This window comes from Moschus berezovskii, chromosome 9 (genome assembly GCF_049115385.1).
Source record: "Moschus berezovskii isolate FMDL1 chromosome 9, NW_MosBer_1.0, whole genome shotgun sequence".
Taxonomy (NCBI): domain Eukaryota; kingdom Metazoa; phylum Chordata; class Mammalia; order Artiodactyla; family Moschidae; genus Moschus; species Moschus berezovskii.
This window is the reverse complement of record NC_142468.1, coordinates 10646928-10665647: the sequence shown is the minus strand read 5'-3', so window position 1 is coordinate 10665647 and position 18720 is coordinate 10646928. Positions and strand designations below refer to the sequence as shown.

General features: G+C 46.0%; 1 protein-coding gene across 5 annotated transcripts in view; it reads right to left on the bottom strand.

Annotated features, from left to right (window-relative positions):
• STON2 (stonin 2) overlaps positions 1–18720 on the bottom strand; it is a 170635-nt gene that overhangs the window by 95056 nt on the left and 56859 nt on the right. For all 5 annotated transcript variants that reach the window (XM_088839412.1, XM_055437435.2, XM_055437436.2 and 2 more), the window contains one exon: positions 4217–4411. In XM_088839412.1, coding sequence (XP_088695538.1) covers positions 4217–4411 — 195 coding nt within the window. The remainder of the gene's footprint in view (positions 1–4216; positions 4412–18720) is intronic.

Below are 18720 nucleotides of genomic sequence, written 5' to 3'. Positions count from 1 at the left end.
TTGAAAACAGAAACTTTCTGAGCATCGAAGAAATGCTTGTCACAAAAAAGTGAATTCTCGAGTCCAAAGCTTTCTACCCATCATAAACATTTATGTCTGAGAAAAAAAAAAAAAAAGTCCAAAATCCCTGGGGATATCCTACTGCTCTGGCAGAATTCCACTGTGATCAGTTAAATGCAAATAAATCAAGAACATCTGGTCTACATTTATTTTAAAGCCCACAAGGGTTTTAAATACAAAGAATGTTTGGCAAAATGTAGTCTTGAGTCTATTGAATGAGAATTTAAAAAAAGGCCAAAAGGTATAGCAGAGCGTGAGACAAAGTAGAGTGACCTTTGTAAATCCAGAGAAGTTTGTCCAAGTATTTCCTTCTGGTTTCTCTAGATTCCCAACACTTTAGCAATGGCATGTGCTCCCAGCTCAAATCTGCAAATTTATGTATGTTTGGGTTTCTGTACCTTGAGATCTGACCAGGTAATCAGGTAGCCACTAAGGGTGAATGCAAGGCCAAATTTATTTGAATAGATATATAAACATAGGTGTGTGTGTATATACATACATTGCTGCTGTTTAGTTGCTAAGTCGTGTCCGACTCTTTTGTGACCCCACAGCCACCAAGAAAGCCTGGATATACACATATACACACATAAACATAAATTACACATACATATATGTAAACCCATATGTAAACATACATCATTTTAGGATTCTTCAAAATCTTTAATAAGCTAATACATGCTATGACTCTATCTTTAATAAGCTAATACATGTTACAACTCTCTGGAGAGTCCAGCATTCTGGTTTTTCTTAGGCTGCTACATTGGACACACTTGGGCTTCCCTGGTGGCTCAAATGGTAAAGAATCTGCCTACAATCCAGGAAGACCCGGGTTCAATCCCTGGGTGGGGAAGATCCCCTTGAGAAGGGAATGGCAGCCCACTCCAGTATTCTGGCCTGGAGAATTCCATGGACAGAGGGGCCTGGCGGGCTATGGTCCGTGGGGTCTCAAAGGGTCAGACACGACTGAGCAACTCACACACACACGTGGACACACCTGGGAGAAATGCTGGACTCAGAGCCACGTGGGATACAGATGTCTGGGATGCAGGGGAGTCTCACCACCTGCAATCCTGCTCCTTTCATCCAAGGAGCCGTTCAACAGACAAGTATTAAACACCTGCTGTGTGCTTCACCCAGCATGACACGCCTCCGTTTGCACACAGGACCGAGCATTCAATCCCACACTAAAACCAACACCTTTCCTGTGCATAAAACAAAACCAAAACGCAGACCCACCACTTGACAGTAGCATGTGCGACGGTGAACGTTTCTGTATTTTCTCTTCCCGGGATTGCCATGGACTTCTGTGGCAGGAGGCTGATTTTTTATTTCTTGGCCCCTCTGACTGTTTATCAACTCAGGCAAAACTAATGGCCTTACAGAGCTACTCTGACTGCTGAAGACAACAGGGTGTGCTTGTCATCTAGCAGAAGGGGACCCTGGGTAGACAGGGTGTTACTGGGGGATCTGGCCTGTTCCTACCTGTGCCATCTTGTACTGGCAAGTTGAACCCCAGAGCAGACATCCACACGGCTCTCCAGCTCTGCCCTCAGCCTGTGATTTAACCAAGGTGAGGGGATTTGGGGGATGTTTGCCTTCCTCCTCCTAATTATCCCCTTGGTGAGAAAATGACAAGAGAGGGGTAGGCTGATCACAGAGTCTCTCTTTCCACAATTATGGTGGGAATCGGGGGCTGCCTGGAGATGCTGCCAACCCGCTACAGAACAGCTGCCTTGGTGGCCAGGAGGGGGCAAGGCTTGCTGCAGGGGGTACAGAGCAACAGAGCCGAAGTAAGCGGGCCGGGCCCACCTGGGGCCACCGCAATCCCACTCCGCACAGGAGAGGGACCGGGAGCTTCAGCCTTGCCCCAGCCCATCCTCCACTTGTTCACCCCACCCCTCACCCCAAAGCCATTCTCCACCCCCGACACCTGCTGCATGGTCTGACAGCTGACCGCTACGAGCTCTTGTGCCCCTTGGTTTCTGATGAGTCTGCCGATGGGAGGACGAGCACTAGTTCGGGGGGGTGTTATTTCCCTTGCCCTCCCCACTTCACCGAGCCCCTGGCAGGGGTGCTATTCTTGCAACCTGTGGGACAGCCCCTGTCTCGTGACTCTAAGCTCTTGCTGCTTCTGTAAGCAGTCCTTGCATTAAACTCCCTTCCCTTTGAGGGCGCCATCTACTTCTTGCCAGGACCCCGACCAAAAGACAGGGGTGGGGAGGCCTTCTCTACAAAAAGGTAGATACTGAACACAATTATAAGCATTGGGAACTGATGAGCAACATTCAGTTCAACCTAGGACTCTGATCTTTATCATCTGAACCTCTAGGCATGAAAGTGATACTCACTTCAGTTCAGTTGCTCAGTCGTGACCGACTCTTTGCGACCCCATGAATCGCAGCACGCCAGGCCTCCCTGTCCATCACCAACTCCCAGAGTTCACTTAAACTCATGTCCATTGAGTCGGTGATGCCATCCAGCCATCTCATTCTCTGTCGTCCCCTTCTCCTCCCGCCCTCAATCGTTCCCAGCATCAGAGTCTTTTCCAGTGAGTCAACTCTTCGCATGAAGTGGCCAAAGTATTAGAGTTTCAGCTTTAGCATCTTAAGACTGAAAAAAATCAACCTGAGTCCAGTGATCTTGACTCTTCCTGCAGTGAGGAGTCCACCTCTACTTTTAAGCAACGAGAATCCTGGGGCAAGAGAGAGAGGAAATTATCCTCGATGAGCCTTTATTGTGTGTCAGGCATTGTGTAATTGTTATACATAAACTGTCTCACTTGGACTGAGTAGTAAGTTGGCAGAGGTAAGTACTATTCTTATGGCCATTTTTCGGGAGACAGTCCTAAAGCTGTTAAGAATCTTGCCTGAGGTCACAACGGCTGAAGGAGGAAGCGAACCTGAGCAGTCTGACTCTGTGCTCTTAGCAATTACACTGCATGCCTCCTCCTCCAGGGGAAGCCTGGGCCAGGAGATGGGGAGCAAGGAGAAGCGAAGGGAGCCCAGCACGGCTGCAGCTTCTGACGTCCCATCCACGAGACGCTCCCATCCATGAAATGCTCCCCGTAGGGGAAATAGGTGCGTATTTCAGCCGCAGACCAAGAACATCAGTCACAGCGCATCAGCCAGAACTGAGAGAGTGTCAGAGCAAACAAAACACGATAAAGAACTGTGGCTTCTTCAGAAAGAGATCATCATAAACCAGCATTCCTTGCAATATTGTCAAATACCAAACCAAATCCTGTCTGAACCCTTTAGTCTGCAAGAAGGATCACTCTCTCCACTTGTAGAAACCCCCGGGAGCACACGGCATGAGGACAAATGTTACCCAAAATTTGAAAATGGATCCAGAGACAAATTCCCAAAGGACACCTTTGAGAAGGAGAAACAAATATTGTCGGACGTGCTGGGTAAATTCATCCACAGAGAAACTGTTAGTAACTCTATCCCTTTCAAAGGAAGGCAATCCCTGGGGCCAAATGGCCAAAACCCTAAGCACAGGCAATGTCCTTCCAATGCTGTTGTAAACCCAAGCCACAACACAGAGCTTAGGGACAGGCCGGCAACCTCTGCCTGCAAAGCCAGCAAGCGTCCACCTTACACACCTACCGGAAATGCCATAAATGAGAATATGGGCTGTTTTAGACTAGTGCATAGCTAGCTCAATATTCAGGCACAAAAGAATAAAGAGAACAACAGGATTATCTGCAGCCCGGACACAGCAGCTGCAGCCCGACTCTCATTCCGCTTCACAAAACACTGACTTTTTTCTCTGCTTAAATCTAACCTCCCTTTGCGAACAGGGGAGCTGCGTAGGTGGTGGGATGAAAGCTTCAGTCTTGTGCACATCACACACCGTTCAGTTACCCAAGGAGAAAACAAGCCGACAGGGAACTGTGCTTGAACAGAACAGTCAGAAGACAGTCCCTGAAGACAGCATGGCAAACGGCTTCCCAGGTGTGCGAACCTGCCAACCAACCAGCCAGTCTGCGTGCCCGTGTTTTCCCCAACGCAATTCTGAAACACACAGGGCTCTGGCTTTCTCCACTGGATGACTACGCCTGATTTCATTCTGCAAACAAAGCTGGCTGCAGAGATTTGATGAGAGGCAACCAAAAGTGACTTGCAGAGCCCTCTGGCCTGGGGCTCCCTCTTACCTGTCGAGTCGGCCCCGGAAGCCAGACCACTCTGCTCCCCAGCATTGACGAGCTGTAGGTCTGTGTACGAGGGGCCAAAACTAGGACTACTGGTGTCTTCAGAATGTGTGGTCCAGCTGCTCTCGGAGGGAAGCGGGCATCTCCCCAGGGAGTCGAAGGAAGGGCAGGTCCAGCAGGGCATGGTCAGTGATGTGGCTGGGGACAAACCGAAAGCATCCAGAGTAAATAGCTGCACTCTGCTTATCTTTAGCACTTGTCTGACTTTGATGTTGCTCTGATCCTATGACATCTCAACAACCATACAAGGCAAGGAAGGACAGGGAGTGTCACTCCTGACACAGACAGGGAAAGCTAATTGACCGAGACCCCACCAGTGAGTCAGTATCAAAACCTGTGCTATAATTAAGGTCTCAGGACCCTCAGATAAAAAATTAGCTCTTCAAAGAACATGTGCGATTTTAGGCTCTACTTATATTTCTTCATCTTCTTTAAAATTTGTCTTGGAGTGTAGTTGCTTCACAATGTTGTGTTAGGTTCTGCTACACAGCAAAATGAATCGGCCATACATACACATGTATCCCCCCTGCTTTTTGATTTCCCTCCCATTTAGGTCACCACAGTGCATTAAGTAGAGTTCCTTGTGCTATCTAGTACGTTCCCCTCGGGTGTCTATTTCATACATTAGGCTGTACTTAGATTTCTAACCTAGGTTGCAGCTTCATTCAGATCCAAAGTGCATGCAGTTTCACCCTTACCCTTATATTTTCCTCCATTTTTAGTGGCGCGCCAACAATCTCAAGAAAACTCACTAACCTGTACTGCAAAATTAGAGCTAGATTGGGTTAAGGGACAGGAACTTGATATATATGTATTCGCCTAGGAATGCGATATGTGTCTGCGTGCCTTGAGTTTGACTGTAACTGGAGTCTGTAGTCTGTTACAAATACAAATTGAGATCTATCAGGGCTGCTGACCTGCTGGACAATGAAAAATACCTTTAATGGGGAATTGCACAGGATCTGGCTTTATCTCTGTAACCCTACACACCGAATTCAGCAAAAACCATTTTGCAAAGTCCCTTTTTTGAGTTTCCTGATGTTCCTAAGTTGTTTTTGCTCAATTGCCCATCACATGGCTTCTCCATGGTGCTTCCTGAGAGGCTTATTGCAAGTTCACTGACAAATACTGAAAGCAAGTGCTGAGAAAACTGAGGACAGGGAAGGCAGAATGAAAAAGAAAGAAACTCAGCTTAATGTCTTTGACGTTCATTGACACTGTCGGACGTATCAAGGCGTCATTCCTTTTTACTGCTGAGCAGCCTTCCATGGTGTGGATGTACTATGGGTAGTCCCACCATTCATCGGCCAAAGGACACCTGGGCTGTTTCCAGTCCTTGGCTCTTATAAATAGAGGTCCTATGAACATTCATGTACAGATGAATGAACATAAGATTCAATTTCACTGGGATAAACACCCAAGAGTACAATTTCTTAGATATATGGTAACTGCATGTTTAGTCTTAGAAGAACCTACCAAACAGTTTGCCAAAGATGCTGGACCATTTTACATTCCCATCAGCATACATGAACGTCTCCTTATTTTCTTAACAGGGTCTTTGAAAAGCAAAAGTTATAAAAGTTTTACAAGTCTTTAACCAGCAAGAAAACAATATAGCATCTATAAAAGCAACACAAAATAAATTTAACAAAAGAGGGGCAAAGCCCTAGAGGAGATTCTTGTCAAGTTAACAGACCACAGAGAAGACCTACACAGATGGAGAGATTCTATATTCACAGATTGAAAGAACTGATGATGAAAAGAGGTTTGTTGTTGTTGTTTTGTTGCTAAGTCGTGTCCAACTCTTTGTGATCCGATGGACTGTAGCCCGCCAGGCTCCTCTGTCCATGGAGTTTTCCAGGCAAGAATACTGGAGTGGGTTGCCATTTCTTTCTCCAGGGATCTTCTCCACCCAGGGATTGAATCTGTGTCTCCTGCATTGGCAGGTGGATTCTTTACCACTGAGCCACCAGGGAAGCCTTTGTAAAGATGTTAATTCTCCCTAAATTGGATTATAGAATTTTGCACTCCCAATCAAAATCCTAGCATGTTTTTTTTCCCCTCCTAGTAAGCAGAATCACAACATTTAGATATGAATGAAATCAAAATTTTAATAATATAAATGCATTTTAAAATATACATTAAAATAAAATGAGAGAAATAACAAGAAAAAATGCTACTATAAGAAAAAAATGAAATTAGACTCCAACTTCACACTATACAGAAAAATCATTTCTAAGTGTGCTGAATGTCAAAGTGTGAAAGGCTACATACTGCTAACTGCTGCTAAGTCACTTCAGTTGTGTCCGACTCTGTGTGACCCCATGACGGAAGCCCACCAGGCTCCCCCATCCCTGGAATTCTCCAGGCAAGAACACTGGAGTGGGTTGCCATTTCCTTCTCCAGAAAGGCTACATAAGATGTTCTTTAGAAGGCATATATTGGGTTGGCCAAAAAAATCTATTACAGCTTATGGAAAAATCCAGTGAATGTTTTGGCCAACCAAACAGCTTAATGTTGTTATGATTTCGGAGGCAGTGAAAGATTTTCTTTACTGAGACCAAGAAAGCACCAAGCATAAAAGAAAAATAACCAAATTTCGTATCATTAAAATTAAGAACTTCTTTTCACTAAAAGTCACCATAAACAGTAAAACGGGGCTTCCCCAAAGACTCAGCAGGTAAAGAATCTGCCTGCAATGCAGGAGATACAGGAGACTCGGGTTTGATCCCTGGGTCAGGAAGATCCCCTGGAGAAGGAAATGGCAACCCACTGCAGTATTCTTGCCTGGGAAATCCCAGGGACAGAGAAACCTGGCGGGCTACAGTCCACGGGGTCACAAAACAGTCGAAAATGACTGACCGACTAAGCACACACAGGAGTAAAAAGACTCCCCACAGGGTAGGAGATAATATCTGCCACACATTGTGTCCACAAGGAACTTATAGAAATCAGCAAGAAAAAGGGAAATACCATCAAAAATACTCTCAAATAGGCATTTTATGAAAGGAAAAAACTAAATGGAAAAAAAATAAAGCAAAGGAAAAAAAAAAACCAAACTCAACCTCATTAGTAATCTAGGAAATGCAGATTAAAACCACATGAGCTATCACTGGTCTTCAGCCTTCCCTTCCTCCCTGCCTCCCCGTGACAAAAATAGTGAAACGTGACTATCCTGGTATAGTCAGGGCAGTGGAGCCCCGGCAGCTTTTCTGTGTGGCTGGTAGGAAAGTAAACTGGAAGCACTGCAGTAAACGGGTTGCTGTTAAAGTCATCTGATTAAGTGGAAGATAAACACACCCTGCAGCACAGCAGTTCTCCTCAGATACTTTTAAACAAGAGAATCACTTGCACTTGCACGTGTTCACTAGGATAGGAAGGCTCATTGAAAAGGCAAAATGTATGCTCACAGAAACATGTTCCTAATTGCCCCAAAGTAGAATAACTCCAATATCCATCACATAACATGGGTAAATGAACTGTGGAATATTACTAAGATGGAATGTGCTTCCCTGGTGGCTCAGCTGGTAAAGAATCCGCCTGCAATACAGGAGACCCCAGTTCAATTCCTGGGTTGGGAAGATCCTCTGGAGAAGGGATAGGCGACCCACTCCAATATTCTTGGGCTTCCCCTATGGCTTAGTTGGTAAAGAATCCACCCACAAGGAGGGAGACCTGGGTTCGATCCCTGGGTTGGGAAGATTCCCTGGAGAGGGCATGGCAACCCTCTCTAGCATTCTGGCCTGGAGAATTCCATGGACTGTATGTATATATAGTCCATGGGGTTGCAAAGAGTCAGGCACAACTGAAAGACTTCCACTTTCACTAAGATGGAATACACTGCAATAAACACTATACCTACAGGTAATGAAACGGAAAAACCTCATGAATAAAGTGTAAAAGGAGTCGGCCACAGAATAACACATACAGTATAATTCCACTTACATAAGGTTCACAAACAGATGGAATGCAATTCTATCATTTGAGATGCATGTGCAGGAAAGCTGTTAAGAAAAGTAGAGCAGTTATCATAAAACCCAGGAAGAGGGTGACCGAGGAGAGAGGGAAGTGGATGTCTAGAAAAAGGATGTCATGATCAGTGGGGAAACGGTTTCTGAGCAATGACAGTGTTCTATTTACTAAACTGGGGGGTGGGTAGTACTGTCGTCCTTCGTAATTCAATACACACTTTAAATACGATCCTTTGTGTTTATTCCGTAGTTAATGAAGCTTATTAAAGCCACATATCAAAAGACTATTCAAGAAAGGAATTTAACTGTTCGTATTTTCACATTAGCTCTCCTTTATTTAGCTGCACCAGGTTTTTGTTGTGGCATGCAGGATCTTTAGTTGCAGCATCTGAACTCTTAGCTGTGGCAGGTGGGATCTACTCCCCCGACGAGGGAGCAAACCCAGCCCCCCTGCATTGGGAGTGAGGAGTCTTAGCCACTGGATCACTAGGAAAGTCCCCAGATGTAGTTTCTTTACATCTATTAGCTAAAACTCTCAAATTTCCCTCGAAAGAAAAACTAAGAATAATTAAGCTGGGAGAAGACTCTTGAGTCCCCTGGACTGCAAGGAGATCCAACCAGTCCGTCCTAAAGGAAATCAACCCTGAATATTCATTGGAAGGAGTGATGCTGAACCTGAAACTCCAATACTTTGGCCACCTGACGCAAAGAGCCGACTCATTAGAAAAGACCCTGATGCTGGGAAAGATTGAAGGTGGGAGGAAAAGGGGACAACAGAGGATGAGATAGTTGGATGGGATCACCGACTCAATGGACATGAATTTGAGCAAGCTCCAGGAGACGGTGGAGGACAGAGGAGCCTGGCGTGCTGCATTCCATGGGGTTGCCAAGAATTGGACACGACTGAGCGACTGAACAACAAAACACAAAGTAGCTGGGAGAGGCGATGTCTCTACATCCTACCATCTGTTCTCATTTGATCTCATACACTTCATTTATCAGCTTAGCAAATTTGAGTATCTCATGGTATTTAGTATCCGGATTGAATATCCTCAGGCCACAAGATCAGTTGAACAGTGAGAGAAAGTTCTGAGTCTAGAGTTGACTCTTCCCCCAGAGGAAGACCAGACCTCTGACAGCAGGGTTGGTGAGCAACAGGTTGCTGCCATCATGATGCTTCACAGCCACATCTGATCCACAGGAATAAAGAGAAACAAAGACAGAAATCTGCCTTCTCTCCCTTCCCATGAGGTTGTACGTAAGGACTCTGAATCCAGGCTGCCTGCTGCACATTTAGCCCTGTAGCCTGGGGCAAGTTACTCAATACATCTGTTCTTCTGTGTTTTCACCTGTAAAATGGAGCAGAGAACAGTGCCCCCCTCATAAACAGATTAGGCTAATACTGACGAAAAAAATGAATTAAGTCGCTCAATCGTTTCTGACTCTTTGCGACCTCATGGACTATAGCCTGCCAGGCTCCTCTGTCCATGGGATTTTCCAGGCAAGAATACTGGAGTGGGTTGCCATTTCCTTCTCAAGGGGATCTTCCCAACCCAGGGATCGAACCCAGGTCTCCCTCATTACAGGCAGAGGCTTTACCGTCTGAGCCACCAGAGAAGGTCAATATTGACGAAGCACTTGGGAAAATGCTTAGCACAAAAGAAGTACTCCAAATGAGTGGTTAGTCGCTCAGTCTTGTCTGACTCTTTTCAACCCCATGGACTGTAGCCTGCCAGGCTCCTCTATCCACAGAATTCTCCAGGCAAGAATACTGGAGTGGGTTGCCATTCCCTTCTCCAGAGCATCTTCCCCACCCAGGGACTGAACCCAGGTCTCCTGCATTGCAGGTGGATTCTTTACTGTCTGAGCCACCAGGGAAGCCCCAAACAGGGTTAAGCGGTAGTTGCTACTTCCAGACATAAACTTTTATCCAAATCTGCTTGAAATCTTGACTGAGATCTCTACAAGTTGGAAGCTAAGTTCCTCTTCTCCCTTCCATACCAACTCCCCCTCCCTTTCAGATGTTCAGAAGGACACCTTGATTCTTCTCACAGCTTCTGTTAATGCTACCTTCAAAGGACACTTAAAACCCAATCACTTCCCATCGTCTCCAAGCTACCACCCCGATCCCAGACCCCGTCCTCTCTGGGGTCATCCCAGTGGCTGTCCTTGGTCTCCCCACTTCCCCGTTTACCCTCCTCCTCAGTCTTATCTCCACCTAGCAGCCTCCCAGTGTGAACAGAATCACCTGTGTGTGCAAGGCTAGGGCGCTCACACCACACCTCGGGTGCAACACCCCCTACAGCTTTCCTCCTCACCCACAGTCAAGGTCCACGTCCTCACTGTGCCCTTAAAAACCTACGCCATGCAAGACTCCACAATCTCTCCGACTCGCCGCCTTCTCAAACGTCTCCCCCATTTATTCCACTTGAATAACACAACACAAACAGGGCCACCTCCCCAGGGTCCCATCACCTGTTGTTCCTTTCTCCCAGAAGACTCCTTCTCCAGTTTCTGTAAGGCTCAGGACTCACCTTCCTCAAGTCTTCACACCAAAGCTACTGCTCAGAGTCACTCCCGGACCGTCTGTAAATTTCACATCCTCTCTCACCCGATTCCCTTTCTTTGCCTCATTTTTTCTCCTCTTGCCACTGAACTCGTTATTTGACACACATATACCTACTTCTCGATCCAGTTTCTGCTGTGGCTTCCCCCAGCAGAATGGATGAGGCACGACTTCCCACTGTATCCCCAGCGCCTTGAATAGTGACTGGCTCAAAGTGGGGGCTCAAAGCTCCATTGGTTGAATAAATAATAAACAAGCTTTCAGGGCTTCCTTGATGGCTCAGCAGGTAAAGAATCTGCCTCGCAATGCAGAAAATACAGGAGAGGCGGGTTCGATCCCTGGGTGAGGAACATTCCCTGGAGAAGGGAGTGGCAACCCACTTCAGTATTTTTGCCTGGGAAAACCCATGGACAGAGGAGCCTGGTGGGCTACAGTTCATGGAGTTCAAAAACGTCAGACACGACTGAACAGGGCACAACAAGAAGCTATCAGCTAAAACAATTAATACAGCAAATACTCTTCTCTCTTTTTATCCCCTGGAAACCTGAGCAGACTGAAATTTCAAATACTTATATACACTTTAATATCATCTCCTTTATTTATACTTTAATATTTACTCAGTTCAGTTCAGTTGCTCAGTGGTGTCTGACTCTTTGCAACCCCATGGGCTGCAGCAAGCCAGGCCTCCTTGTCCATCACCAACTCCCCAAATTTACCCAAACTCATATCCATTGAGTCAGTGATGCTATCCAACCATCCCATTCTCTGTCGTCCCCTTTTCTTCCTGCCTTCAATCTTTCCCAGTATCAGGGTCTTTTCAGATGAGTTTGTTCTTTGCATCAGGTGGCCAAAGTATTGGAGTTTCAGCTTCAACATCAGTCCTTCCAGTGAATATTCAGGACTGATTTCCTTTAGGATGGACTGGTTGGATCTCCTTGCAGTCCAAGGGACTCTCAAGAGTCTTCTCCAACACCACAGCTCAAATGCATTAATTCTTTGGCGCTCAGCTTTCTTTATGGCCCAATTCTCACATCCATACATGACTACTGGAAAAACCATAGCTTTGACTAGATGGACCTTTGTGACAAAGTAATGCCTCTGCTTTTTAATATGCTATCTAAAAAAAGAAAGAAAGAAATTTAAAAAAGAAAAAAAATTACATGCTGTCTAGGTTGGTTATAGTTTTTTCTTCCAAGGAGCAAGCATCTTTTAATTTCATGGCTGCAGTCACCATCTGCAGTGATTTTGGAGCCCCCAAAAATAAAGTCTCTCACTGTTTCCACTGTTTCCACATCTATTTGCCATGAAGTGATGGGATCAGATGCCATGTTCTTAGTTTTCTGAATGTTGAGTTTTAAGCCAGCTTTTAAACTCTTCTCTTTCACTTTCATCAGAGGTTCGTTAGTTCCTCTTTGATTTCTGCCATAAGGGTGGTATTATCTGCATATATGAGGTTACTGATATTTCTCCCAGGAATCTTGATTCCAGCTTGTGCTTCATTCAGCCTGGCATTTCACATGATGTAGTCTGCATATAACTTAAATAAGCAGGGTGACAATATACAGCCTTGATGTACTCCTTTCCCAATTTGGAACCAGTCTGTTGTTCCATGTCCAATTCTAACTGTTGCTTCTTGGCCTGCATACAGATTTCTCAGGAGGCAGGTCAGGTGGTCTGGTATTCCCATCTCTTTCAGAATGTTCCACAGTCTATTGTGATCCACACAGTCAAAGGGTTTGGCATAGTCAATAAAGCAGAAGTAGATGTTTTTCTGGAACTCTCTTGCTTTTTCTATGAGCCAACAGATGTTGGCAATTTGATCTCTTGTTCCTCTGTCTTTCCTAAGACCAGCTTGAACATCTGAAAGTTCATGGTTCACATACTGTTGAAGCCTGGCTTGGAGAATTTTGAGCATGACTTTGCTAGCGTGTGAGATGAGTGCAATTGTGCGGTAGTTTGAGCATTTTTTGGCATTGCCTTTCTTTGGAATTGGAATGAAGACTCACCTTTTCCAGTCTGGTGGCCACTGCTGGGTTTTCCAAATTTGCTGGCATATTGAGTGCAGCACCTCCACAGCATCATCTTTTAGGATTTGAAATAACTCAATTGGAATTCCATCACCTCCACTAGCTTTGTTTGTAATGATGCTTTCTAAGGCCCACTTGACTTCACATTCCAGGATGTCTGGCTCTAGGTGAATGATCACAATATCGTGGTTATCTGGGTCATGAAGATCTTTTTTGTACAGTTCTTCTGTGTATTCTTGCTACCTCTTCTTAATATCTTCTACTTCTGTTAGGTCCATAACATTTCTGTCCTTTATTGAGCCCATCTTTGCATGAAATGTTCCCTTGGTATCTCTAATTTTCTTGAAGAGATCTCTAGTCTTTCCCATTCTATTGTTTTCCTCTATTTCTTTGCATTGATCACTGAGGAAGGCTTTCTTATCTCTCCTTGCTATTCTTTGGAACTCTGCATTCAAATTGCTATATCTTTCCTTTTCTCCTTTGCCTTTCACTTCTGTTCTTTTCTCAGCTATTTGTAAGTCCTCGTTAGACAAACATTTTGCCTTTTTGCATTGCTTTTTCTCAGGGATAGTCTTGATCCCTGCCTCCTGTACAATGTCACGAACCTCCATCCATAGTTCATCAGGCACTCTGTCTATCAGATCTAATCCCTTGAATCTATTTCTCACTTGTACTATATAATCATAAGGGATTCATTTAGGTCATACCTGAAAAGTACAGTGGTTTTCCCTACTTTCTTCAATTTAAGTCTGAATTTGGCAATAAGGAGTTCATGATCTGAGCCACAGTCAGCTCCCAGTCTTGTTTTTGCTGACTGTATGGAGCTTCTCCATCTTTGGCTGCAAAGAATATAATCAATCTGATTTCAGTATTGACCATCTTGTGATATCCACGCATAGAGTCTTCTCTTGTGTTGTTGGAAGAGGGTGTTTGCTATGACCAGTGCATTCTCTTGGCAAAACTATTAGTTTTTGCCCTGCTTCATTTTGTACTCCAAGGCCAAATTTGTCAGTTACTCCAGGTATCTCTTGACTTCCTACTTTTGCATTCCAGTCCCCTATAATGAAAAGGACATCTTTTTAGGGTGTTAGTTCTAGAAGGTTCTATAGGTCGCCATAGAACTGTTAAACTTCAGCTTCTTCAGCATTACTGGTCAGCGCATAGACTTGGATTACCGTAATACTGAATGGTTTGCCTTGGAAACAAATAGAGATCATTCTGTCATCTTTGAGATTGCATCCAAGTACTGCATTTCGGACTCTTTTGTTGACTATTAGGGCTACTCCATTTCTTCTAAAGCATTCCTGCCCACAGTAGTAGACAAAATGGTCATCTGAGTTAAATTCACCTGTTCCAGTCCATTTTAGTTCACTGATTCCTAAAATGTCAATGTTCACTCTTGCCATCTCCTGCTTGACCTCTTCCAATTAACCTTGATTCATGGACCTAACATTCCAAGTTCCTATGCAATATTGCTCTTTCCAGCATTGGACTTTACTTCCATCACCAGTCACATTCACAACTGGGTGTTGTTTATGCTTTGGCTCCGTCTCTTCAATCTTTCTGGAATTATTTCTCCACTGATCTCCATTATATATTGGGCACCTACTGACCTGGGGGTTTCATCTTTCAGTGTCCTATCTTTTTGCCTTTTCATACTCTGCATGGGGTACTCAAGACAAGAATACTGAAGTGGTTTGCCAGTCCCTTCTTCAGCGGACCATGTTTTGTCAGAACTCTCCACCATGACCCGTCCGTCTTTGGTGGCCCTACATGGCATGGCTCATTGTTTCATTGAGTTAGACAAGGCCGTGGTTCATGTGATCAGTTTCTAGAATTGCCATAACAAGGTACCACAAACTTCACTGCTTAAACAACAGGAATCAGTTGTCTCTCTCACATTGTTCTGGAGGCAAGAAGTCAGCAAAACTGGTTCTTTCTGTGTGCTGGAGGGGAAGACTGTTCCAGACCTCTCTCTTCGACTTGTAGATAGTCATCTTCTCTTTGCATCTCTTCAGATGACAAACCTGTCACTTACGTGCATGTATCCAAATTTCCCCTTTCCATTCTGTTCTGTTCTGTTCTGTTCAATGGCTCAGTTGTGTCTGACTCTTTGCGACCCCGTGGACTGTAGCCTACCAGGCTTCTCCATCCATGGGATTCTCCAGGCAAGAATACTGGAGTGGGTTACCATTTCCTTCTCCAGGGGATCTTCCCGACCCAGGGATCGAACCCGGGTCTCCCGCATTGGAGGCAGATGCATTAACCTCTGAGCCACCAGGGAAGCCCATCTGATATGCCATGTCTTGGGTTGCATTCTCTGGAAGCAGCTGCTGTCATGGTATTAAGAGTTTGATAGGTGTCTTAGAGAGTAATACCTTCCAGAATGTTTTTTTCTGCTCATCATCCTCTGAGATTTGAAGGTGGCCTGGGCAGAGATGCCAGGTCAGGAGAGCCAAGGTTACCCTTGCTAGAGTCTTCCACTTTCTGTCTCTAGTTAGATGTTCACTAACAAGGGCTAAATGATTTCTCCAATGTTATAAACACGGTCATCCATGAATACAAAATAGATCTCTTTTAACTCTTCACTTGTGGCTTTCACAGCTTGCGATACAAAGCAGCGGCTCCAGGACGGATTCAGAGAAGCTTTGGCTCACCCCAGAAGGCTTCATGGAAAATAGACTGCCCAACTGTTAGGTAATCTCAGCTTGGGGAGAAGAGGGACTGTGTCCAACTTTCTCATAATTGCATTCCCAGCACCTAAATATGCTTTGCATGAATGAACTGGTTAATTGATGCATGCTTGGGCAGCTGATTGTGTTCTGTGTCCCAGACCAAGGGTGAGGGTGAGACGGGCTACATGGCCCCCTGGGTGAGCTAGCATATTCTGTGGAAGAGGAGAACATCGGGGTTTTCATACAGTAAGTACATGCTCTGCTAGGTGTATATGTAACGTGTGTGTATGTGCATAAATGTCAGCGTATATGTTTTGTATGTAAATGTACATTGCTGTGTGTATGAATCCATGTTCTATGTAGATGCCGTGTCTGTGGATCTATGCATACGTATGTGGTAGGTGGATATACATACTGTGTACACGACAATGGGAAAGCAAACAACTGAAGGTAACAAAACAAAACAAAAAAATCACTTTCCTGTGATTTACTGAAGAGGCCATCCTTCAAGGTCTACCTAACAGCTCATTACCCACATAAACAGGAGTCCTTCTGCAGTAGGTTTCATGTCCACCTTTCACCTTCTCCTTCATTTATCCAATAAATAGGAGGCATCTACTAAGTTCCAGGTACCGTATTCTGGGATAAAGAGTAAATGAGATAAAGTCCCTTTTCTCTAGTGGGGAAGACAGACAGTAAACACATAAGCACACAGCCTGATTTCAGGCATCCCCTTTTCGTTCATTAATCCAGCAAACACAAAGGGGGCACCTTCTAAGTTCCAGGCACTGTATTCTGGGATAAACAGTAAATGAGATAAAGTCCCTTTTCTCTAGTGGGGAAGACAGACAGTAAACACATAAGCACACAGCCTAATTTCAGGCAGAGACATTTAAGGGCCTTCCCTGGTGGTCCAGGGGCTAAGAATCCACCTGCCAAGGCAGGGGACATGGGTTCGATCCCTGGTCTGGGAAGTTCCCTCATGCTCTGGGGCAACTAAGCCCGTGCGCCACAACTGCTGAAGCCCGCGTGCCCAGAGCTGGTCTCCACAGCCGGAGAGCCCACCGGAAGAGAAGCCCGCAGACCCCGGCCGGGGAAAGGCCGGAGCTGGTCTCCACAGCAGGAGAGCCCACCGGAAGAGAAGCCCGCAGACCGCGGCCAGGGAAAGGCCGGAGCTGGTCTCCACAGCAGGAGAGCCCACCGGAAGAGAAGCCCGCAGACCCCGGCCGGGGAAAGCCCGGAGCTGGTCTCCACAGCCCGAGAGCCCACCGGAGGAGAAGCCCGCAGACCCCGGCCGGGGAAAGCCCGGAGCTGGTCTCCACAGCAGGAGAGCCCACCGGAAGAGAAGCCCGCAGACCGCGGCCAGGGAAAGGCCGGAGCTGGTCTCCACAGCCCGAGAGCCCACCGGAGGAGAAGCCCGCAGACCCCGGCCGGGGAAAGCCCGGAGCTGGTCTCCACAGCCCGAGAGCCCACCGGAGGAGAAGCCCGCAGACCGCGGCCGGGGAAAGGCCGGACGCAGGGCGCGGCCAACGAAGGAACGAATACAGGTTCAAAGAAAGGCAAGTGAGGGCCTCACTTAAAAAAAGGAGGAGGAAGCAGCGAGCGGCTGGAGGGCAGTGGTGCTGAGCAGAGCTCGGAGAGAACTTCGAGAGAGACCGTCAGGGCTGAGGGAGCCGGCAGGAGCGGAAAGGCAGTCTGCGGAGCGGCGGGAGAGGCGACAACCAGAGCAGAGTGGAGTCCTGTGGGGACGGGCAGGCCCTGAGGAAGGGCTCTGCTAAGAAAACCCATTCCTGAGAGCATCCCGGGGCTGAAGTGGAGCCCCGGAAGGTCATGAGTTACCTTTACAAGCAGAGAACCGTGCAGGTATTAAAATAAAGCAGGAGCAGCAGTGGACACACACGCGAGCCTTGCGGGGCACCTGGCCTCCATAGTCACCAGACGGCTGGGACCTTATCCCACCCCCGCCCACCACCCTCCCCCAGCAGCCAGAGCGAACAACCTCACGGAAACTAACCGCTGGGCTCCTCTTCTTCAGGACTCTCAGCTGCCTCCCTCTTATATGGCTGACATCATCTCTGGTCCTCCCCCAAACAAGCGGGTCTTTCTCTGGTCAGACACAGATTTAGCTTCCCCCTCCCGCCCCCAGACACAATGGGAAGGCCTCAGTCCAAGCTCTGAGGGAAGACATTTAAAGGACAGGGGAAACAAAGGTTCCGGAAATCAAGGTTTTTTTATTTTTTTCATGTTCATAATTATGCATATCCTGCAGGATCCGCATAATGGGTCCAATTCAGCCTCGTGGCCTTGGCCTTGCCACAAAATCGCTGTGGCCGTGGAAGAAGGTCAGTGCACAACACAATGAGTGAACAGGAAGCCTCCTGCAGAAAATGGCGCCTTAATTTTTTTTTTTTAATTTCAGGGATGAACTTTGCTCTTTCAACTTGCCTGCATGCATTTGCAAATATATTCCAAGCACACCCACACAGTTGAAAATGTACATTGGCCTTGTCTCTGAGACAATCTTTTTAACAATTTTAGTAGGTGACAGGGAAGCTGGCAGCTACCTTCCTACCGGTGTGTGGTAGAATTTAGAAGTCTGAGGAGGCAAAACACTAAGTTAGGAAAACCGTGCAACTAGCCCACCTCAGAAACACTACTGCTGAGTCCAACACAGGAATAAAGCACGCCCCAGTGCAGATCCAGTTTTAAAAACATTTCTTTGAGAGAAAAACATAAAGATTCAATTTTAATTTGAACAGATCCATCAGAATCTTAAAGCACTTTGGTTCCTCTCATGGTTTAACAGAATATCTATCCATTTACTTCAGAGTTCTGCAAATCAGTTTTCAGTTAAGTCTTTTTTTGTGTGACATTTTTCACCATGTAATTCAGACTGATCACACAGCATTTTCAAACTGGAACAATATTTCCAACGTGTAAACGGTATTCCTATGCTAATTTAAGTCCAAAGTGTAAATGTTGGACATTCAGTTCAGTTCAGCTGCTCAGTTGTGTCCGACTCTTTGCAACCCCATGGACTGCAGCACGCCAGGTCTCCCTGTCCATCACCAACTCCCGGAGTTTACCCAAACTCATGTCCATTGAATTGGTAATGCCATACAACCATCTCATCCTCTGTCATCCCCTTCTCCTCCTGCCTTCAATCTTTCCCAGCATCAAGGTCTTTTCCAGTGAGTCAGCTCTTCGC